Here is a 24,944-nt window from a genome sequence, read left to right as displayed (position 1 = left end):
ACAAATATGACGAAATTTAAATAGTCTATCAATGATAGACCATATTATTGGTAGAAGTCTGTTAGTGATAGAGCATCAGTGATAGACCATATCACTGGTAAGAGTCTAACAACGATAAAAGTCTATCGCTTCTAACAACGATAAAAGTCTATCGCTTCCTTGTCTATATTTGCAATTTTTTTTAAAATGATGTTATACATTTGATATTATTCCTAAAAATGCTATCAATTGCAATTACTATTTCATATATATAATGAGCATCTAAGGGGAAATATTATAAATATCATATAAAAATAAGAGATGCCCATTAGTGCCATGCTTAGTGTCCAATGCCAAGTGTCATTTTCTCATTATCACATGTGTTGGCTATGTGTCATTCAACTACCTATGCATACTGTCTAAGTGTGTCACTTTCTACTTGCCAAAATTTCCTTTAAATAAGTGGTCATTTGTGGATTTTGTAGAGATATATACATTGGTTGAAACTCCACCAATTTTGGAGAAAGTGGAGATTTTTTTAAAGAAATTTCCTATTTCCTATTATTTTTTTTATCATTATTTTATACTATTTGTTTATATATTTATTAATATTTGTGTTCCCGTTGTGTCTTGGTTTTCCTCGCAAATTCACAACAAGAAAATTAATTTAAATTTAACTGGATCTCGAGACATTACAATTTGTGTCATAAAGCTTTCGTAATTTATTAATTGATTAATTTAATTATTAATTATGTAATATTAATTTATCCATTAACCTTAGAAAACTAAGGTTATTACGTAATTATGTAATCTAGTTATGAGTTTAGTCAAATATATTTCAATTATCACTAAAATAGACTTACTTTTACTAGCAGTTTTGATAACTACTTGCATCAATTCACTACCTTGTATATATATATATATATATAAAACAATTTAGACCAAACAATACGAAAGAGTTGGTCCAACCAAGAAAAATATGAGTCAAAACGAGCATAACTCAATTGATATATGAATGCGTTAATAACTTCGAGGTCTGTGGTTTGAATCCCCCTATTTTTAATCGTACTTTAACAAAAATTCCAAAAAATAAATGAGATTGAAATAACGTGGTTTGAGTATGAAAATCGTGGGATGAGTGACTAAGGGTGTGTCTGAAATACATTTTTAAGTGTTTAATTTATAAAATAAGTCATTTTGAAATAAATTTGAGTGTTTGACAACTACTCAAAATATTTTTTCAAATATATTTTAATCTATTTTTACCAAAAGTGTTTAAATAAAAACGATTTTTTTGAAAAACATTATTTTTCTCAAGTCAATCCAAAACGGACTCTAACACATTTCAAATGGATTTTTCATTTACCAATGAAATGGATTTGTCCCTATTTGATTAGTAATGAATTTTTGAATAGGAAAGAAAAAGTTCGCTTTAGTTCTCTATGCTTTCTTAACATCTCATATTATCTAAAAATATAATTTTGAAAAAATAAAATACAACTATATTTTTTATTTACAGAATAATTATTTTCAAGTCAAATTGAGCATAATTCAATCGATATAGTACTTATTATTGATCTTGAAATCAGGGATTCCACTCTCATACTTCACATATTGTAAAAAAGAAAAAAAAAATCGAATGAAAATGCTCATAATCCAAAACTCATAAAAAGTAAGGAGAAGTTGCAAATATAGCAATAAGACCTAAGTATTAGCAAATAACACACACAAAATAATTTGCAGATATAACAAAATTTAGATCCAGACATTCAATTTTTGTAGTTTGTGATAGACTATATCACTTGTAGGAGTTTATCAGCGATACAGTATATCATTGATAGATTTTGCTATATTTATAATTTTTTAAAAAATGTTGTTATATAGTTAATTATTAACCTTAAAAGTGTTACCCATTGCAAAAAAAAAAAAAGGACAATACGAGGAAAATAGGTATAGACAAACTATAAGATTATATCACATGAAACAAGTATGAAAAACTACTCGGGATAATGAGTAAAAAGAAGGGAAGACTCGCCTCCTCTAAAGCTGTAGGTGCAAAAGAATGTACAAAATTTTTTTGACATCGTCGAACATGAGAGAAAGAAATAGCTCCCAGAACACAACCCTAATACGTTGCCTTCTCAATAAAGAAGGAGACCAATGTAAAATTCAACAAATTGATTGCTTCTAACCAATCAGATTCAACTAAGAAGTTTGAATGAAGAATTTGAGAAATGTTCTCCATCCCAAAATAAATTTTCATCGTTTCAAGTGTCTTAACCTTATCGTATTCAGGAATGAACTTTAAACGAGCAAAGAAGACACGATCAAGGTGATCCTAAAGCACCTACCTAAGTCCTCCCATTTTAGATACAAAATTAGCACCAGTGTTCAACTTTCAAAACTGTCATGTGGTGGCCAACCAAAAAATACCCAGAACTTTTAGGCCCATTAGTCATCATTAGGCCCAAACTTACACATGGGCATCCACTCTGTCGGAGCGCCGACGTGGATTCCCGATTTCTTGTCGGCCTTTTGAAAAACGGAGAGATTATTCCAAAATTCCAATTTCCATACATTGAACGGAAAGACTCGATCGGTCAAGTCAAATCTCAAAGCTCTTCTTCGTTTGCTGTCCTCCACTTGTTGCGCTGTACGTACAAAATTCTCTGTTGCTTCCTCTGATTATATTGCTGCTTCTCTTCGATCTTCCGTTTCTTTGTCATTCACCGGCGCCGCCGTCGGCTTCAGGCGCCTGTTTATGAATCAGACGTTTTTCTACTTCTTCCGGCTGCCGTTGCTACTTTTGAACCTAAATTTCAATCCAGTGTATCTAGCCAAAGTACTTTGAAGGCCATGGCCCGCTAATGCGAGTGGCTTTCTAAGACTACACCGTCCTTTTCGGAAAAGTATGTCTATGTTCATCATCTGCCGGAAAAAACAATTTCGTTATCTGCATTGACGGCTTTAACTCGTTCTACACGTGATTCTAGGGCTTTGTACTGCTTTGCTTTTACTCCGGTGAGTGAACTATTCGATATTGATTTGGTTTATCTTTCTGTTCAGTTTGCAGCAATTGTGCATTTGCGTCTGTCTCTTGTGTACATGACTATCTCAGTCATCGACGCTTCCGCTCCGAGCAAGGAACTTCTATGGCTGGCTTCGGTCTTTTCTGGCATTGTTTTCTGCAAGATTGTAAGTGTTGAGTACCGATTCGTGTTGTTGATGCTTGTTTAAAGTAGAGTAGGCGAATAACCATCTGCAATCCATGATTTCCTTCCCTGTCTCTTCATTGATGTATGGTAATTAGTAACCTTCACATCTAGCAACATTTTACTGTCGAACTGAATTTTTTGCCCCCGGTTTATTACGCTCTTTCTCGACCTAATTTCTGCTGATTCTTTTAGAAGCTGGTAGTTGATTGAATTACCAATTTCCCTTGATTTGTTGTTGTCTCCTCTCTATGCAAACATATTTGTATATGTTGATTAATGGGGGAGTCTTGAATGCTGCTCTCATATGCACATGTGTTGGTAGTTTAACGATAGGAAGAAAATTCTTTTCTTCTTGTCATTTATGGTGCCTCCACCGTCTTTTGATATGCGTGAAGTTGTACTCCTGTTCACAAACTTTTGCTTCTCGTTTACTAGTGTCAAGTTCTCAAAATATTAATGAAACTAATCTTTTAGTTACGTATGCACATAAATTGCTTATGCACTATAGAACTTGTAAAAAAGGAATAAATATTAAATAATTTTCAAGCGACACTTCTGTTTTTTAAAAGATCGTGAACCAGAAAAGCAGAAACAAGAGTGGTTGTCAAGCACATTTTATTTATTTATTTATTTTTCTTCAAAGTGTATATATTTATATTTTGAGTTCAACCGTTGAGGGGTTGGAACCATATCTTTAGAATGGTAATTGTTACCTTATCCATTGAGATATTCTCGGGTGGACTATTTTTTCTTCAAAGTAGAGAATAGAGACGAACAAATGAGAAATGATCCCAAGCAAGAAACTAGAGCTAGGAAATGAAAGCATTGTAAGATTGACCCTCAATTACAGGACTCACGTTGTTGTGGTCTGGCACGTGAGTGTAAAAGAAGAATGAATGTTAAGGAACTTCTCTATTCCTTTCTTGAAGGTTTACACGTTAACAGGCATCGTTAGCCTCCAAAGCTTTAAAGCATATGGCAAGTTAAGCAATTTTGGAAAGGTCGAATGGAACAATAGGTAAAATGATTGTTATCTCTTATTTCATTTAATAATGTGCTTATTTCTTAGCAATACATCTGCTAAGTGAATGTAAAATGATGAATCGTTATTCTTTTGTAGGGGGTTTTCAACATTCCACGCCCTTGTTTCAGCATCTTCTTCTCTTTACCTTGTTCTGTTTTCTAGTACTTTCGATCCAGGTTCCAGTAATGAGCTTCTTATAAGAAGAACGTCCTCTTTATCTGATATGACATTGGGGGTAAGTTGATCAGCAGAAAGGTCGTGAAAGCTTCTCCTTATGTGATATTTGGTTATAATTTTTTCTTGACTTTGCTTCTTTTGTTTGTTGACATTACAATATATTTTCCCCTAACCTATTTTATGAGTTGGTTGGGCTACAAAATTTGATGATTATTTTGTGTACAGTTTGCCATTAATATAAATGTACGTGTCAATATATATATATATATATTAGTATAATTTTGTTGTTACAAACGGTTCTACTTATTATCATTCAATTTGCTAAGAACCATTAAATTGAGTATGTTAGGAAGCGTTTGGGACGCTGAGTTAGCTCTTATAATCGGTGGTTATTATAGTCTATGATTTATAATAGTCTGTATTTGGAGTACAAACTATTTTAGGTGTACATAATTCATAATAGAGTTGCAATATAGATTTGTAGAAAGCTGGGACAATAAATAACCTGAGCTTCTATGTTATCAAGCACTTTACATGTGCCTTAATTTAGTCTAATAGAATCATTGGTACATTTTAATAATATTCTATATTGATTTAGATAATTAGAAATTTGGACAATTCAGTGAACATTAATTTTCTTGGAGAGACCGAATTTTTAGATGCTCTAGCAGTCAACCAAGTGTTGTAGCAGTAATAACATAGATGCCGTTTTGTTCCTTACCTTCTGTTTTTACTTACTTTCCATCTTATTTTTTGTTCTTTGGTTGTTTTTGTTGTTGTTGTTGTTCTTTTATTTATTATTATTTTTTTCAGATGTTAGATCTTTTTCCATTATTGTTGTTTTCTCTTCCTCGAGGAGTCTAGTGGCTGCAAGTGATTAGTTACGTGAAAATTGACTTTATTTATTATTTATTATTTATTATTATTTTTTAACTTGTTACTCTATTCTCCATGCAAAAGGAGCAGTTAGATGTTTTGTTGCCGTTGATTTTGACAGTTTTGAATCATTAATTTCATTCTCTTTTCCTCATGGTGCTTTTTGCAGTTCTCTATTGGCTATTTTCTATCAGATTTGGCAATGGTTCTTTGGTATTTCCCGGCTTTAGGTGGTTTCGAGTATGTAAGTATGAAGAAAGGTTCACCATTTCCCCCCATAATCTTAATATATTAGATTCATTTGATATTGTATGTCGTTGTGGTTTATGTTCCACCTTTTAATTTTATTTTTTTTGACAACCTTACCTGAACAATCTATTCTATTGGTTGTACAATTGTGTCCTAGAGTTTTAAAAATATATCTTCTTTGTAATGGGAATTTACTAACAAGTAACAACTGCTTTTGTTTAATTCTTTATATAGTTGACAAGAAACTCATTAGACACTGATTCTGTCCCCCGCTAATAGGACTACAACGATAGGTTTTAAAAAAATAATAATAAGTTTAAAAGAGAAATCCAACTATTTTTCTCACTGTCAATTTTAGAGATTTAAAATGTTCTTGCCGAAAAGTAGAGACTAATTTTGTGCATTTATTGTGGAGAGATTGATTTGAGCAATAGAACAGTTGGGTCCATACAGCCTGCGTGTTCTGTATATCTAGATAATTACCCAAACGGCATGTAGAAAATCTCGTTATGCGGCGACTTGTGAGACTGATGAGAAAGAATTAAATATTGTGGGGGTTTGAGTGCAGTGAATGAGTTATAAACATAGCAAGAGAGGATTAATCAGAAATATATGTATAGTCCAAAAGAAAGTTATATATTGCTGGCGAAGAAAGTAATGGAAACATGAGAGCTTGCTTATTCATGGAATGTTGTGATAAACTATTGATTATGTACTACTGATGAAGAAATTAATGGAAAGTAGGATAAAGTTAATACAGAATGAAATGGTTATGAAAGGGAATGTGTTAAATTATTGATTTTATACGTACTACACTACTAGTGAAGAAAGTAGGACAAAATTTTTGCTGAATAAATAAATGGTAAGAGAGAGAGGATTAACAATGTATCAGAGGAGCTTTGGTAGAAATATGTGTTTCATCTGTGAAAACAAAATAAAAACAAGATGTTTGTTGAAACTTATTTTCTTTTACTTTTGAAGTGTCGCTATAAACATATTCGTGAAAAAAAGAAAACTGAAGGTTGTAGACAGTAGACTTGTATGCTTCAATATTGAGTGAAAATGTGAAATCTGGTAACTGACTTTCCTAATTTTCAATTAGGTCGTGCATCATGTTTTATCACTGTTCTCGATCATTCAATCCCTCCTAAGTGGCCAAGGACAGGTTTACATACTAATGGTTCTTTTCACAGAAAGCACAACTCCATTTGTAAATCTTAGATGGTAAGGCTATCAGTTATAAATCTTATAGCTTTCAAAAGTTTAAGCCCTGTTTGGTAACTATTTGGTTTTTGAAAATTAAGCCTATTTCCTTCCCATTTCTTACAATGATTTGCATTTTTCTAAAATATATTGATTGAATTCTTAGCTAAATTTCACAAACAAACAACAAGTTTTTGAAAGCTACTTTTTTTAGTTTTTAAAATTTGGTTTGGTTTTTTAAACCATTGGTAAAAAATAGATAACAAATGAAGAAATTTGAAGGTAAAAGTAGTGTCTATAGGTATAATTTTTAACAACGAAAATAAAAAATCAAATGGTTATCAAACGAGACCTTAATTGTTTAATTTATACTCTATTTCTAGTGAGAAAATATAGAATTCTCACTCTGTTTTCTGGTTAGAGAAATAACGTATTTAGTTTTGAATGTTTGCTTGTTGCTTTTCTTTACTTCATCAGGTACTTGGACAATGCTGGCCAGAAGAACTCAAACCTTTACGTCATTAATGGAATTGCATTGTTTCTCGGGTGGTTGGTAATGTCCATCATTTGAATTCTTGTCTCTTTTTAGTGTTAATAATATTCCCTAATCAATAGAAAATAATGTGTATGTGCATTCATGTAATTGAGCTTTAGCCCAAGTGTTCAATGGAATCTTATAATTTTATTTAATTGGTTTTTTAGTTATGATAAGAAGTTACTTCACTCATGTACTGAGTACCTAATTAGGAGTAATCAATACAAGTTTTGTCTTTTTCTGTTCTATTTTCTTATTCGATCTGACACGAGTTTTGTTTCTTCAGGTTGCGAGGATTCTCTTATTTATATATTTTTTCGTTCACATGTTTAAACATTTTGATCAGGTGAGTAATTAACATCTCTGGTTGCAAACTGAGTCTTGAATACTTTGCTTATCTATATTATATATAATCATATCTACATCTATAACTATATTAAAGGGGCTAAGAATAGAGAATTTATAATTTTCCTCTTTGCCCTTAACTTTTTCATTAATGACTCTTTTGTCCTCACACTCATACCCCTTCCTCTATGGTCTTGTAAGCATCTTTCATTTTTTTTCCATTTAATTTTACATTCCTTTTTTGCCATTATATCTTTCAACCATTCGTATTTTGTATATCCTTTCCTACTTTTTTGTACGTATACTTTTTCTTTTGTACATTTGATAACTTATTTGATAATATTTATGAACATTCAAATTTTTTTTTAGTTCTACTTTGTTTTGTTTTTTTTTTTTTGTTTTTTTTTTTTTTAAAATTTTAAGAAAATAATTATACATTGATAACTTATTTTAAAAACACGTGTAAATACAATTTAACAATTCCTTCCATTGTATATTCTTATCATTTTAAAATTATGTTTCCCTGTTTTGCTTTTTTCATTTGAATTCAATGTTTATGGCTAATATAAAAGATGTCACTAAAGTAAATTTTAAAAGAATTGAATTTTTTTTTTTTTTTTTTTTTTTTTTTTTTAATTTTTTAATTTTTTATTTTTTACTGAAAAAAACCAAAACAAAAAATTAACAGTTGTTCAATGTATAAAATTCCACAATACTTTAGAAGATACAAAGTGGTTTTAATTTTTTTTTTTAAAAAAATCTCAAGTGTATATCGTTATTAAAGTTATTGATAATTTATTTTTACTCAAGACCATTCAAAATTATGATTGAAAATATCTTTTTCCATTTTATCTCTTTGATTATTTTTAAATTCATATATTTATAAAAATTATATTTGTTTACTATTTAGATCTCAAGCTATAAAATTATGTTTCAAACATTTTCAAGTGTATCCAACCCATTTTATATTCATTATAAATAACTAAATAAAACATACATATAGTTTTAGTCATCACCTCTACCATTACTTTTAAATACCATGTTAGATATATACTATTTAAGTTTAATTAAAAGTATGTTTACTTAAAAATTTGTGTTTTAAAGATTTTGAATCAATTGCATTGCACGTGTCCTCTAACTAGTTGATAATAATATTCATTATCAACTGTGAAAATAATCAAATATAATAATTAAAGGATGAAAAAAGATGACGCCGATCATGCTAGAGATGATCAAGTACAGTTTTCTTGTAGTATGATGCTAGAAATGATCGATTTACAGGCTTAGTTCCATGTTTGAATTATTCCAATTATGGATAGAGATGTTAGTATAACCTGACGCCAAGCCACTTCAATCTTAAATGAAGTTTCCGTTAGGTGTTTGTTACTGAAAACAAAAAGGAAAACTCTGTTGCAAGTTGATGCTGACTATTTGAACGGCTCTGTGTGAAAGACTATGTCTAAAAGCATACTATCGAGAGAAAAAATGGAAAAAAGGAAAATAAAAGATCCATGGCTGAAATACAACACTACCACAATTGCCTTTCTGCTAGAGCCTCCTAGTTTGAAAACTTTTTAGGCCAATAATCTAGAAACTATTTTCAAGTGGTTGCTTTTAATATCGGTGAATGAAATGCCCCAAAATTTATCTTGCGTAGCTTTGGTTCTTGTGTGTCAGATAATTGGTTGGTGGGTTGAGTAGGATTACTTGTTAGAAGAAAAATAAAATTACTTTGGTTTGAGTGGGGGTAGGTATGAAATATATGGTTCCAGTGGGATTCATAAAAAGTTCCTATGTTTTATTGGATTTGGGTAGGTAGGAAATAGTATTGGCTAGCCTGGATAACTCCTCCCCCATATAGGTGAATTTGAGCTGACTTGGGGTATGTGGACCCTATAAAAGGTTTTTAGCTTCTTCAAAACATTTTTTGGAATAATATTTACAGCATTTGATTTGATAGTTAAAAGTGAGTTTGAAACCTTTAAAGTGCTTCAGACTTGATTAAGACTTCAAGGAGAGTAAAGTTGTGAATTTCGCTTCTTGTCTAGCTTAAGAAGCTTGTGAGCTCCGCAGCTGAAAAATGTCAATTTTATGCCTTATTAACTCCCTAATATTGTGGGCCCCAGAAGTTGACAACTTTCAAAACTTCACAACTCCATTCCTTACCTCAAATGTGCTAATGAGTGATTCATCTAAAATTACTTTGAGAAATATTTTTTTAAAAAACTCGAAAGTACATTTTTCAACCTTCATTCCAAACTCACCCTTAACTAGAGCTTCCTCCAAAAGTCCTAACACTATGTGCAGCTAGGAGTTCATAACTTTTCAGACTTCACAACTCCACACCTTGCCCCAAATGCCTTATGAGTGATTCATTTAAAATTACTTTGAGAAGAAGTATTTTTTTGTTTAACTCGAAAGCACTTTTCCAATCTTCATTCCAAACTCTTCCTCCAAAAATCATTAGGAAAAACAAGAGTGCTTTCTTTCAAAAGTAATCATAAACACTCACCCTAAGCAACCATAACTTAGAAGCCCGTCATGGAAAATACTTGTAAGTAGTTGCAATGCCCTTTCCATATAGAATGGTTGCTGAATTTTTCTCTTTGATATGTTTCAGGTGAAGACCGTGTATCCTTTGGGCTTCTATAGTTTGCTGATGGTGCCTCCTATGTTGGCAATGATGAACGTTTTTTGGTTTTGGAAGATCGCTAGAGGAATGATTAAAACTCTTAAAAAGGCAAGGTATAGCAAATGACAGGTCTATTTTAACCTGCTTCCTTGTTTATCTTGTAGTAAGTATGATATTTGGTTGCCAACAGCCAACATGTAAAAAGTTTTGAAAAAGAAAATGGAGTTAATTTGGAGGTACAAGTAAGCTTTTGCACTGTAAAACTTAAAGCCACCGGTGCAAAAACCTCAAATTGTTTGTTAATATAGACTAAACATACTTGTTATTCATATAACTTTTGAGAGGTTCTAGTTTATATTTTGAATCGTAGCATGTGCATTAGATTTGAATCTGACCTTTTAGTTAAAAATATGTCGTAATCAATTAGAATTATGCTCGTGTCGGCAATTGGTTATGGAATATAATCAACTCAAGATTTATGTTAGATGCAAGAGGAAGAATATTGTCAATGATTGAAATCTTAATTTTTTTTAGTGTAGTTTTGGAGTTGATCGTTTCATAATTGAAATTTTTGTGGATTATAATTAAATGGCTAAATTATAAAGAATACTCTTGAATTGTATTTTGTTTTAAAAGTATCCTTATTTTTATCATAAGTTGCAATATTGTTATTGATCTTTAATAAAATTGTATAACTATCATTGGAGAAATTCTTAAGACCATTTAACGAGAAATTAGGACATTTAATGGTTGGCAGTGACTATAATGATGTTGTGATCCAAATTTATGAGTATTGTGAATGCAAATAGCAAAATTTTAAAATAATGTTGTCATTATTTTTTAATGGAAATGGTTCAAATTTTGTTTAAAATATATCCCAAACTTTCAAAAGTTTTAAAAATGCTCTTAATTTTTAAAAAAAAGTTAAAAAAATACTTTCACTGTTAGTATATGAAAAAAAATTGCTAATACCTCATTGCAAAAATAACTTTAAGATTTAAAAAAATAAAGAATAAAAAAGCTCATATTACTTATATGGTGGTTAATTTGGTTGAAGTTTTCTTAAGTTTGAAAAATCTAATTTTAAAACAAATTATATGGATACTCATCTTCTTTTCATATAGATACTTTGTTTTTCTCTTAATTTTTCAATTCTTAGTCTACAATAATTTTTCTAGCAACCAAAAATTTAAGTTCAATCATAAAATCCCACAAAAATTTTACAAAATTCCAAAATCAAAATCTCTCCTTAAAACATACTAAAACGATAAATAGTCAAAATAAAAATGTATTTGGTTATAAATAGATACTCCAGTACTAACACAACTTTGTTAAAACATTTAATTTCTAAAATCTCTTGGTGTTTCTTTTTTCTCTTTGTTTTTATTATAGTCCAAATACATGAATTGAAGTGTGCCATTGTATTTGCTCTTTTTTTAAATAAATAAATGTTAACAAAAAGGGGAGTAAGAGGGTATTAAAGAAAGGACCGAAGAAAAAAGATGAAAAATAGAGAATTAAGACGGTATCATATTATATACAACAATAAGGGTATTTTTGAACTTTTTTCAAAGTTTAAGGGTATTTTTGAAAATTTTGAAAATTTAGGATATTTTTGACACAAAACATTGATAATTTCTATCCAAAACTAACAATAAGGATATTTTTTAACTCATTTTAGAAGTTTAAGGGATATTTTAAATGAATTGTTGTCATATTAATATATATTTTTTTATATATAATTTTAAATCCCTTTTGAATTATCTATTCTTTTTTGTAGATGATAATCAATAATAATAATTAAAAGAACAATAATCTGTTGCACAATAATTTCCGAACGCACTTTTTTGTTGACTTTAGTAACACCTACCCCATTATTTGGCCCCTAGCTAAAAGTTTCCTTTTTGCGTCCCAATACGGACACCTTTTTTTTTTTTTTTTTTTTTCCTTCCTCCCTCCCTCTCTCTCCACTTGCCAGTGACGAGACGTTATAATAGCGCTACGACCTTACGGTTGTAAATTAAAACCGAAAGAAGTACTAAATGGACTGTTTTTTTATTTTTTATTTTTTACAAAATTAAAATATTTCGATCAAACTTAATAATAATTTATTTTTTAGTGATTGAAAATTAAGCTACAAATACTACTTCTACTCTAAAGCTTTTATGTTGTGTAATCTACCTTCTACTAATGTATTAAAAATAAGTCAAATTTTAAAAAATACATATATATAAGCTTTCAATAATTTTTTTTTTAGAATTTGATCAGGAATCAAAACTTTATTTTTTTAATAAAGATGAAAGGTAAATGTTTAAAATTTATCCTGAAAATTTGTACTATTTCAAACAATATTGAAATGTGATTTTTTTTTTTTATAGAAAATTTGAGTGATTCGTTCAAAAAAAAAAAAGAAGTTTAATTCAGTGTGGTTTTAATTCAAAATATATTATTTATTAGCAATTATCATTGAAAATAGTTTTTTTAATTGGCATAGAAGGATAATGTATTGAAGTGGTCATAGCTATAATTTTTATATTCAATATTTATTAATTCAATTATTAAATTATCAACATAAATATAGTTCCATTATTAGAATAAGGTATAAAGTACCTAATTGAGAGGTAAGTCCAAACACATCCTCCTATTGTACAAAAAAATATTAAATTAAGAGTAAAGTTAATGTTTTAAAAAAAATATATAAAAATTAAAAGATGGAAGAAAAAAAAAGACAACGTGAGGTCCATCCAATACTAACTAGTATTGCTATCCAAAATGAAAAGCGATTTGATTCTGATATAATTGTCGGACCACACGTGTCAGTAATTTATTGGCTCTTACCCCCAAAAACCTGCCACGTTTGTCGGTTATTGCTGATTCATGAACAAGCGTCCCTTGGGCTAACCGGTAAGACAGTTACAGAATTATAATAAAGTCAATTTAATGTGATTTTATTTATAATTTGTAATAACTATTTACGCCATTACTTTCTAAGTATAGAGCCGAGAGTTTCAAATCTCTACCGTTGAACTAAAAAAATGTAATTGCCTTTTTAATATAATAAAAACCAACGAGATTATAAAGGATTTTTATTTAGTAAATTTAACCTATACCCTTTCCGAAATAAAATAAAATAAAAACAAACCATTTTTTAGGAGGAAAAAAATCTAAACTATTGAGAGATTTTTAAAAATAGAAAAATAAAAGAAGTTACTTACATAAAATAGTAAAATTTTAATCTTATTTTATATGGACTGATAGAGGCTAATAGAAGTCTATAGTGTCTATATGTATTTTTTTGTTACTTGTGTAAAAAGCTTGACATTTTTTCTCTCTGTAAAAATTTTTCTAAACGACAATATATATTTGTTATTGGTACAACGAAGGAGATTGAACCTCCAATTGGATAAAGCACGTGTTAATACTAATGAGTTAAGCTTACTTTAATACCTAAATTATTTATTTATTATATATAATTGTTATTTAAAATATTAAAGTATTAAATTACATTTACTGAAGAAAATTCGCTTTGTAAAAAGAAAATAAAGTTCAGTTATGTATTTTATACTTGTAGGTTTGTCATGTGTGGATCTTATACTTTAAATTATTCTAATTTAGTAGTTGGATTTACTAATGGCATTAATTTTTATTATTGATACGTTTTAAATATGTATTTTGTTTTTATATGCGATGGTCATATAAATATTAGAATCAAATTACATATTTTACACTCGTGCATTCATTGAGTTGTACATTTAATTTTGATTATAGATTTTTTTAGTACAATAATTATAGAGTAGGGAATTGAAACTTCGATATTTAGTACAGAGGTCGTGCCAATATAATTAAACTAAACTCACTTTAGAAATTTTGATAATAGATTAACGTAATATAACACGTTGAATTAGTTAAGACATATATCGTCGACCAAATATCCAAATTTGAATGACTGCTTTTTGAAAAGTAAAACCCAATAAATTAAATAAATATTATGAAACATCATGGTTTTTTTTTTTTTAAAAAAGAAATTTAGACATACATCTTGTAACACATATTGTATATCAGTTGAGTGATACTTGTTTTGACAAGATAATACTTTAATTGAGTTTGGCTTTAATTGAGCTTGACAAACGAAAAACCTAATTCATTTAATCATAAAAGAAACTATATAGGTTAAAAATTACAAGTAGCCAACACGACATAGATCATAGTTGACACATACTTCTACTTTAGGTTAAAATCTTATTATCCCACATTTATTGAATTAAAAAAATTTAAAGAGTAAAATATAGCATCAAAATTGTGAATTGCGATAAAATCATAAAGATTTAAGAGAAAAATATATAATTGGTTAAAGTATGTGCTTTGGATTCTATTTTTATTTTAGTTGCATTTGATCAAGTGATAATTTTGAGTCTTTTAACTTTTAATAAATCTTAAATTTAACTATTTAAAGGTAATTTGGATCAAAATTGGTTAAATAATAGTAATAATTTATATAAAAAAAAAATTAAACATTTTTTCTCAATTGATAAATGAAATGTTAATAGAAACTAAAAAAACTGTCATAGTGAACTTAGCTCAATGATAATCAATATAACCTCGTTCTCCATAATTGCTGTACTAAAAAAAACTAATTTTAAGATTTATTAAAAATATAAATACTTTTTAAATTTAAAAATAAAGGTATCTTTGAATTTTTAAAAAGTTTATACTTTGGAAAGTTTGGGATATTTTTACCATACAAAATTCAAGACATTTTTTTTAATTAATATTTTAATCTAAAATCTAACATTTATAGTTTTACTTAAACAAAAAAAAAAAAAAAAAAGAAGTTAAAAATCACTTTTAGTCCATATATTTTCATAAAAGTAATAATTTAGTCCAAATTTTGGTTTGCAACAATTTAATCTATGAATTTTCAATTTTGTAACAATTTAATCCTTAAGTTTTATTATTAACAATTTAGTCCTTATATTTTAAAAGTTGTAACAATGTAGTCCATATTATAAAAATTAGCTTTAATATTTAATGAGATTTCATAAAATAATTAGAGACTCAATATTTTTATAAAATATAAAGTATATATCATAAAATAATTAAAGTTGACATCTAATTTTGATAATTTTTTTTTTTATGTTAGGAACTAAATCTCCATATTAAAAGATTAAATTGTTATTTTGCGAAAATTGAAGGGGGTAAAAGTATTTAAGAAAAAAAATTATATCGATGGAAGTGCGAAATAAAAATAAAATAAAATCTCCACTTTTGGAAGCAGCATGGCGTCTAACGCGGTCCAAAAAACAAAGCCGAAACAAATTACACGCAAGAGCCGCGTAGGGTTATCGACCAAGCCCGTCCACGCCATTGCCTTGTTTTTGCCGTTTCACTCGGAACCTACAAATCTGCCTTGAAGCGCCAAACAAAACCAATATAAACATTACCTACTCTTTTCCACATTGCTTCCCTTTATTATTTCATTCACTCTCTCAATCAAATCAAATTTTCAGAGTGTTATTCAAGATTTCAGAATGATGGATGGAAGAATCTTTGGATTCCACGTTTAGTGCTTGTTGCCGGAGATTTCTGTTTCTGTTTTTTGTTTTTTCAGCTTTGGAAAACGGGATGATGTGGAGGAAATGGTGTTCTTCTGTTAGTTTATTGAGTCGGAGATTGTTGGTGAATGGAGTTCCGGGGAATTCTTCTTATTATGGAACTCTAGGGCTTGGTCGTGGAGTTTCTTTGAATCCATCGCCGGCGGTACGATCGTCGACATGGTTTTGCACTAGAGTTGCTTCGTTTTCTTCATCTGTGGATTCAGGAAATTCTACAGGAATTCGTCGTGATGCGGAAAAAAGTGAGAGCGGTGGCCCTGGGCTTGGATCTGTGAATGAAGAATCTGGTAATGGAATTGGCGGAGAGACGATTTCGTTTGGGGAAGCTAAAAGGCTGATGAGATTGGTGAATGTCGAGGCGTTGAAGATGAAATTGGGGACTGATGGGAAGGAGGCGATTGGATATACGGAGCTTCTCGAAGCTTGTAAAAGCATGGGCGTTGCTAGGTCGCAGGATGAAGCTGCTGCTTTTGCTCGAGTTCTTGATGAGGCTGGTGTTATTCTTCTTTTTCGCGACAAGGTCTATCTTCATCCAGACAAGGTTGGTGAAATGGGTGTGGACCTTATTCAATGTACTGCATTGCATCATGGTGTGGGTGTTTTTGCATTTCTTCATATATCATTATCATTCAATTTCTGGTTTATTTAGTGTCGGAAATACGGGAGGTAGGTAGAAGTTACCGTTGAAAGGGATAGAGTTTTGTGTAATGAATAGGTTTTTCAATTTAAAAACATTTTGGGTACAGAGTAGGGGAAATATTTAAACTTGAATCTATTTTTTTTTCTTTTGAATCTAAGACAAATCAAAGAGGGGCCGTCTGTTAGAAAGAAAGACATCAGTCGGGATGGTTCAATCGATGGCCACCCCAACATGAATTTATTTTGGGGTCAAGTGGGTTGTCTCGTCAGTTTTTATTCAAACAAATCTAAGGGGAAAGTTTGGATGTTCTGGTTTTTGACTTTTGTGTTGTTTTCTTGTTCTCTAAAAAGGTTTAGAGAATGGAACGTCATTCGGCCAATAAGGTTTGGGGGGCTAACTAGGTCGACAGGATCCAGCGTTTACAAGTCTTTGAATAGATTTTCCCTCCTTAATGGAAAAAACTGGCTTTTTATTAAGATGAATGAAAGGACAAAATAAAAAAGCAAGGTCGACCAAAAGGAGAAACACACAAACACGACAACAAGATGGAACCAGCTATTGGTTATCAAATGGTACCTTTTAGAATTGGCCACAAAAAAGAAGGCCAACTTCCACGAAAACATTCAAAACTTAGAGAAAAAAAGATCAATACTGATTAAGATTACTACCGTGGGAAAGGTAGTTTTTGGAATTTTAAGACAAGTTTTGAGGACTTGCAATTCATACTTTCACAAGAAACAATGTGAGATATTACTTTGTTCTCTTCCCTCTAAGCGCGACGTGCTTATTGGCTCTGAGATGAATTTCAGAGATGTAGTTTATTTATTTATTTTTGAAGGAGCCAAAGTTCCCATTGGTTTAATTAAAAGTTTCATATACTCTAGAAGAATATCTACAAAAAGCCCGAAAATTTGTGTTAATTACAGAAGGAATGGGATTTACAAAAAAAGTTGGAAAAAGAACCCCAAGTGGAACACAGCAAATCTAGGAAAGTCAAAAGTTTCATCCCATATTTTCAAAGATGGGGCGTCCACCTCATTTATCCCATCCCATTACTTTTTTGCTCTCCCTTTGGAATTTGTGTCCACACAAAACTTGAGAAATATTGTCTTTTGCTTCCATGTCAAAGACTCGAGATTATGGCTCTGTCTTTAACATCAAGGATGTTCAAAATTCCTCGCAAAAGGTTGGTGAAAACGTACGTGTCCAGCATCTTTAATCGCTCTTGTACTCGGTATAAGTATAACAGATTTAGTTGAATAAGAATTGATCGGAGCTGCCTCTCTTGTTTAATTTATTTTAAAATTTATAATGTGAGCATTCAAGTCTTGTCTTCCAGTTTTGTGGGTTTTGAATATTGAGAAACTTGGCTGGCAGCTTCAAAGTGTTGTTTCTCTTTGTTCTGAGATTCTAAATCACTTCTTGTTTCACGCCAATGTCAAAACTGCAAGTGTGCTTAATGGTTCAGTTCTCTTTATGAGCCTTTTTTCTGGCATTTTGAGTTTTCGCAGAAGCGTGCTTCTTGAAAGAACTTAGCTTTACCAAATTATATCCATCTGATTTGGTAACGTGATCCTGTCACTAAACACAATCGGGTCCCCTGACCACATTCAACAAAGTTTTGAGTGCTGAGGATATCTGCTGTGATCTCACCGTAATCATATTTTCTCGAGGACTTGACAGTATGGTTGTATCCATGGCTCAAGAACTTGACTGTAGCTTTTTTTTGTGTCCATTGTTATGATCGGCAAACTGATAACTGAAGGTATCATTGTTGGTGCAGTTATATTTTGGTTGAAGTTAGAGGACCAACTGGTCAAAAGGAAAATATGAACTCAATCTGCACTTTGTGGGCCAGTGGCCAAATAAAAAAGACAGGAGAGAATAAGAGGAAAAGGAAAGACACTAATTTTATTATTAAGATGTAGAGTCAATAGTCTATTAGGTGTATTTGTGATTTGATTATGCTGATAATTGAGATTATGATTCTGTAAATGCTTCTTGGACTTTTTTTCCTATCTCTTCATTGTATTGTATATATCTGCAGGTGGTTGAGTGAGCATCTCTGAGTAGTCAATACTCAATATATTCACATTCTTAGTGTGTGCTGGAAGCTTCAATATTGTGGCTCAATAGGCCAAATCCTCGATGCTTGTTTACCGTTTTTTCATCGTATGTTCTTTTCGTACAACTGCGAAAGCGAGAACCTGGTTCTTTTCCTACATTATCCTTGCTTACCAACAGAATTAAAGTAGAAGATTATCTGTTTACACATGTAAACATTAGCTAAGCATTTTGGACATGTTCTTACCGTATGAAATAAATGCACAATTCTGCAATGTTTGTCATTCTTTTTTGTAGCGCTAATAGCTTTTCGTCTCGTACAAACTTATTCTTAATGTCATAGGTGGTGGATCTTGTGAGACGAGCCATTCCCATTGCTTTGATGCCTGAAGACGATCCAACAAGGAGTGAGCTAAAGCAGCTGCAAGAAAAGAAGGAAGAAATCGATGTATTGGCACATAAGCAGGTGCGACGAATACTGTGGACCGGGCTAGGTTTAGCCATTCTTCAAGTTGGACTCTTCTTCAGGCTAACATTCTGGGAATTTTCATGGGATGTAATGGAACCAATAGCATTTTTCACCACAACAACTGGATTAGTTATAGGCTATGCTTATTTCCTGTTCACTTCAAGAGATCCCACTTACCAAGACTTGTTGAAGAGGCTTTTCCTCTCAAGGCAAAGGAAGCTGTTCAAGAAGCATTCTTTTGATGTTTGCAGATTCAAGGAATTGCAGAAAAAATGTAAGTCGCCTCTCGACGCTACGGCAAATATTAAAAATCGGGTGGGCGTAGATCTGGAGCTCGAGGATTGTTTGAGTAGAGATTAACTACTATTATATTGCCCTTCCTTTATTAGGACAGGTAAGGGGTTAACTATTATTAACATCCCTAATCTTTTCTTTCTTTCTAGAGGCTGCCATTCAATTTTGGAGTTTAGAGTTAATATGAACTAGTAAAGAATACTTGCAATTGTTCAATCAAATATGGAATGGAATGCACTGAAATAACTATTGCATTACCAAATCTTCAGTGTCTTTGCAGCCCAGCTGCATTGATCTTGTACTCATGAAGTGAATTTTTGATATTTGAACTTGAATACTTTTTATAAGAATATTACATTACAAATGAGAAGAAATTTGGGCATACTATCCAAAAAAGAATATACAAATATCGAATTCATTGTAGAATTGTTGTAGTTCCCTACTATGGCACCCAATTTAAATCTCATGCTATATATTATATTAATTATACAAATCAGCGAGCTATATATACATAACAAGCCAAAGCCATTAACTTCCCCGCCCCCCTAAAGTTGAAGATTAATTAAATGGAATTGCATCACATTTTTGTTAAAAGTAAAAATATTCTTTATGTGTAATAATTATGAGTCGATTTACAAATTAATACAAGTCAAATAATTGAAACAATTGAAATTTAGGAGCAATTATGAAAGTGTGTTTAACTCCTTTTTCTAGTACAAATTTGGGAAAGGAGATTTAAACTACGGACCTCTTGGTTCTATTAAATTCATTGGTAAAATGAGTTTAACTCAACAGTAATTAACATATACTTAAAAAATAAAGGGGCATCGGAAACTTAGAGGTGAAATGTATTTTTTTTCTTTTTTTTTTTTTAAAAACTTATAGGTTAAATAATTTTTTTTCTTATTATAGAGTAGGGTATAAAATGGTGATTTAAAGTTAAGAGTAAATCCCATTTTAGGTTTTGTTTGATAATCATTTGGTTTTTTAAAATTAAGTTATACACACTATTTTTTCACCTATAAAATTTTATAATTAGAAAATTAAAAGAAAACATTGCATAATTTTATTTTTTTTAAAATCCTCGTCGAATGGGGCTTACTTTTTTAAATTTAGCCCTTGTGTATTAACATTTTTCAATTCAATTAAGATCAATACTGAGTTGGTGAAGAAAAGGCTGAGGAAAGCTCTGTTTTTTCATTGAAGTTTTCTCTGTTTTTCTCTCTTATTTGATAAGCACTGTTATTTCCTCAATGAGTATCTACTCGTTACTCGATGATTTTTTTCTTCTTTCCTCGATGAGTTTCTGTTTTTTCCTCGATGGAATTAGATGAGTATTAATCTTTACTCGATGCTACTCGATGAGAGAAATTATTTACTCGTTGCAACTCGATACTCTGAAAACGTTGTGATAAAATCATGTTTTCGTTGATTTGTAAAGAAACAAATGAAGATTGAAAAAGAAGATAAAGAGAAGAAGGAACATATAGAGTTATGTGGTTCGGCCAATAAGCCTACATCCACGGGAAGATTCTTTTTCTTCCTCACTTGAAGATTGCTTACAACAATTGTAGTTTACAGAAAAATAGAAAGTATGATGAACTCTATATTGTTTTGTTCTGATCAGTGGTATTTATAACACATACCATCTGACCGTTACAAGATATAAAGTTTGTTATGTAAACTAAACTAACTTAAAAGTATTTAAGTCACTGTTTTTACAAATTCTCCGCTTTGACTCTAATGCCTGCAATCTTCCGATCTTCCTGATTCTGACCATTCTATTTACCCTGTGTCTGGAAGTTCGAAACCAACTTGTTCTAGACATTTGATCAATTTAAGTTTTGATACTGATTTTGTCAACATGTCTGTTGTGTTCTCTGATGTGTGAACTTTTAAGATTTCTATTTCCCCTTTCTCAACTTTGTCTCTGATGAAATGATACTTTATATCAATATGTTTTGTTCTAGTATGGTATTGTGGATTTCAGGATAAATGTATAGCACTTTGGTTGTCACAATAGTGTTTTACCACTGTTTGACTTAATCCAAAGTCTTTCAATAATCCCTTAAGCCACATGCCTCTTTAATTGCTTCAGTTAATGTCATATACTCAACTTCTGTTGTAGATAAAGCCACTATAGGTTGTAATGTGGCTTTCCAGCTGATTAGATTAGAACCATAAAGGAATAGATAGCCTGTTAGGGACCTCCTTTTGTCTAAATCACCAGAATAGTCAGCATCCACATATCCATATACCTCTAAGTTTGGTTCTGCTGATTTTTGGTAGACTAGTCTTTGAGTTTTTAGACCAAACTAAGTATCTTAGGATCCATTTAGTGGCCTCCCTGTATCTCTTACATGGGTTAGACATATACCTACTAACAGGACTAGTTGAGTATGAGAGACCATGTCAGAAATCATTAAATACATTAGGCTTCCAATTGTCTGACTATAGGGTATAGTAGACATCTGTTTTTTATGTTCTAGGTCAGAGTCTTTAGGAGAGTTGGCTGAGGATAACTTGAAGTGTTGAGCAATAGGCAAGCTTACAGGTTTAACATCACTTAGGTCAAACTTTTTTAGGATCTTCTCACAATAGTTAAATTGGTTGATGCTTAGGATAGACTCTTCAGTGTTCCTTAGGATCTCAATCCCTAGAATTTGCTTGCTTCTCTTAAGTTCTTCATGTTAAACTCTCTTTTTAGGAAGTTTTTAACATGAATTAAGCCTTCCTTGGATTTACCTGCCAGTAACATGTCATCCATATATATGAGTAAGTAAACCTTATCCTTGTAGGAACTTGTATTTACATAAATACATATGTCATATGAACTTCTTTTGAATCCAATGCTAGATATATAGTCATTGAACCTTCTATACCAACATTGAGGTGATTGTTTCAGCCCATAGATTGACTTGTTGAGTAAGAAATAGAGATTCTCTTTCCCTTTAACTTGAAATCTCTCAGGTTGCATCATATAGATTGTTTCTTCTAGATGTCCATGAAGGAAAGCAGTTTTGACATCTAATTGATACAATTCTAAGTTATTTTGAGCAACCAAGGATAAGAGAAGCTTTATAGAAGTTTGTTTGACAACTAGAGAGAAAATCTTTGAGTAGTTTATTCCCCCTTTGTGTAAACCCATTTACAACCAACCTTGCCTTATACCTAGGTTTCTGATCACATGATGCACCTTCTTTGAGTTTGAAAACCCATTTGGAAGCTACTGATTTATAACCCTTACGCAGAGGAGCTAAAGATACTAGTGAATGCATTTCCTCATTCATGGCTTCTATCCAATTCGTTGCGTTAGAACAACTTGTTGCTTCTTCAAAAGTTGTTGGTTCTTGGTCAGTACGAGCCACAACAACATTTAGAACTAAATTCATATAGTTCATTTCAGTATACCTTGCTGGAGGGGTAATGGTTCTCATTGGTCTATCCCTGGCTAAGGCATATTGACTCAAGTTTGGCTGCTGATTATCAGTCTCCTCTTGTTCCCCTGCTTCTTCCTCAACTTCTTCTATGTCACTAGGTAAGTTAGGTTCTATTGGTTGCTCAGTAGTTAATTCCACTTCAATTCATGTGGTAGATGTCTCAGCTTCATCCTCAAGCCTCTTCTCATTTTGCATAAACATATCCTCTTCTCTAAAGGTGATGTCTCAAAGGCTAATCCATTTTGAAGGAACTCTTAACGAAGAGCATCCATGAGCACGTTCGGATCTTTCAATTTTATTGTGACCGAAATACAATACATACATTCTGACGGATAGTTATGAAAATTAACACTAATTAACGACATGCTTTGATAAATAAAATACAAGGGAATGAGTTCTCATACCAGTTGAAGACTCTCTTCAAAATCAAACTCAAATGCATCGGAAGAACCTTTACGAACTCTATCGCCCAGCAAATTAGTCGGCTGCGGTAGCACTATCGTCTACACAAACGGCAGCAACATAAAAAAGCACGAACAAGTAAGAAGCGGGGACGACACCACCAGTTGGAGCCCTTGGTATTCTCATAGTGAGAATTCAAAGTATGGTCTTTGGTGAATTTGGTAGAGGTAGGAGGAAAAACTGATCGTGTAGACGATAAGCAAGTGGGAGAGAAGGAGCTATCATATAGCAGGGATGCTTATCATTTAGACAAAGCTACACGATCGTGTAGGTTTTACTAAGCGATCGTCTTGTAAAAGGTATGCGATCGTTTAGAAAATGCAGCACGCCAGAACATTGTTTAGAAAAGCTAAGCAATCGTTTAAAGAAAGGCGTGTGATCGTTTAAACGCTGGTGTGCGATTGTTTAGACGATGAGACTCTATCGTATAGACTCTCAGGTAAGCGACCAATACTTTTTCACACCGATTGCGAATTTTTTGAAGTTCTTGCCAAATGAAACAAATTTTCATTTTATTCTTCGGTTACCATAACCGAACAAGGCTGCTCCCACTAATGCACAATTGAGGAGAATATTTCGATTAATTATCTCATAATTAACCAATTTAATAATAAATGAATATAATCATATTATATTCTTAACTTATAGTTTGATATCATATATCTGCTATAGTAATTTCTCATTCACTTGATATAAATCATATTTATATCTTATTTCCTCCAAAAATTAATGTACATTTAGCCAATTATTTCATTTATAATTAACCAGTTCAATTATATCATATATATAATCGAACTCCCTCTTGTCAATTTGAACATTTCAAACTGACCAAAACACTGATTCTCGACTTTATCCAAGCTACCTAGAGGATCTAATGGACCTATGGCTCGAAGCTCTAACGGTACGTGAATAGCTGACTAAACTCTTTAGCCACGAGATCTACCATCCGTTAACTGTCAGGCATTCCACTAAAGACCAATAGCTGAACTCTTCTTAACACAGATATATTTCTGTGTCCATCAAACATAACCAATTATGAGTACGATGATCCTTCACAGATGCTCATAAATACAGCTGGGCCAATTTACCGTTTTGCCCTTGTAATTACATCTCACTCCTTAAGTACCACTGATTCCTCTAATGAACAATACAACATAGTCCAATTATGTGTGAACACCTCTCGGGCCAAGAGAAGGTGTGTGGCGCCATATCGTTCAAGCCTTGGAATCAGCCCTTAAGGGAGCTATCTATCTACTTACCCCTACCTCGGGGAAGGAGTGAATTCCATCTTGTATAGCTGAGTTCCTAGCTCCCAAATCAGACGAATTTCCAAAATGGTAGGTTTGAATTGGCGACTTGGCCACTCGCACCCATACAAATCAAAGGACCACCCTCAATGACAGGAGTTTCCAACTCACTCAGGATTGGGGTCATGTTACCTATGGTCATCCTAGTGAAGTGAAGTCTTTGTCATGAACGGTGTTATATAACGAGACGTTAACACTTCGTGGTCAGGTCTTATACAAACTCTTTGCATAAGACGCCCTCGCTCACATGTCCTCTACACGAATAATTAGGATCAGACTATCTGTGACAAGTCACAACACTTATGACCATTCCACAAAGCGGGCCGCATCCGTAGCGTTACTAGGATAAGGTTTCCCTCCTATATCCATATACTACAGACCATTTTGGTTATCACTCAAGACATAATCTACTTATATGTCA

The 24,944-nt window shown here is 31.7% G+C and overlaps 2 protein-coding genes across 3 annotated transcripts; both read left to right on the top strand.

The window, feature by feature from the left end:
* Positions 1–2,425: 2,425 nt before the first annotated feature.
* LOC120089429 (TRAM, LAG1 and CLN8 (TLC) lipid-sensing domain containing protein) lies at positions 2,426–10,569 on the top strand. Of its 2 annotated transcripts, none has more exons than XM_039046890.2 (9): positions 2,426–2,632; positions 3,046–3,174; positions 4,124–4,212; positions 4,315–4,453; positions 5,441–5,515; positions 6,623–6,744; positions 7,201–7,276; positions 7,545–7,604; positions 10,224–10,569. In XM_039046890.2, the coding sequence occupies exons 2-9, from the start codon at positions 3,085–3,087 to the stop codon at positions 10,359–10,361; spliced, it is 789 nt and encodes a 262-aa protein (XP_038902818.1). In that variant the 5' UTR covers positions 2,426–2,632; positions 3,046–3,084; the 3' UTR covers positions 10,362–10,569. The 2 variants fall into 2 exon arrangements, with proteins under 2 accessions (XP_038902818.1, XP_038902817.1); XM_039046889.2 differs by having other exon boundaries at positions 2,474–2,888.
* Positions 10,570–15,471: 4,902 nt separating this feature from the next.
* LOC120089308 (calcium uniporter protein 2, mitochondrial-like) lies at positions 15,472–19,688 on the top strand. The gene is made up of 2 exons (XM_039046743.2): positions 15,472–16,388; positions 18,895–19,688. The coding sequence occupies exons 1-2, from the start codon at positions 15,771–15,773 to the stop codon at positions 19,378–19,380; spliced, it is 1,104 nt and encodes a 367-aa protein (XP_038902671.1). The 5' UTR covers positions 15,472–15,770; the 3' UTR covers positions 19,381–19,688.
* Positions 19,689–24,944: the final 5,256 nt, after the last annotated feature.

Source organism: Benincasa hispida, chromosome 10, assembly GCF_027475165.1.
Source record: "Benincasa hispida cultivar pf3 chromosome 10, pf3_genome.v1.1, whole genome shotgun sequence".
Classification (NCBI taxonomy): Eukaryota; Viridiplantae; Streptophyta; class Magnoliopsida; order Cucurbitales; family Cucurbitaceae; genus Benincasa; species Benincasa hispida.
Note: the sequence above shows the minus strand (reverse complement) of the source record. Positions and strands in the feature narration are given on the sequence as shown.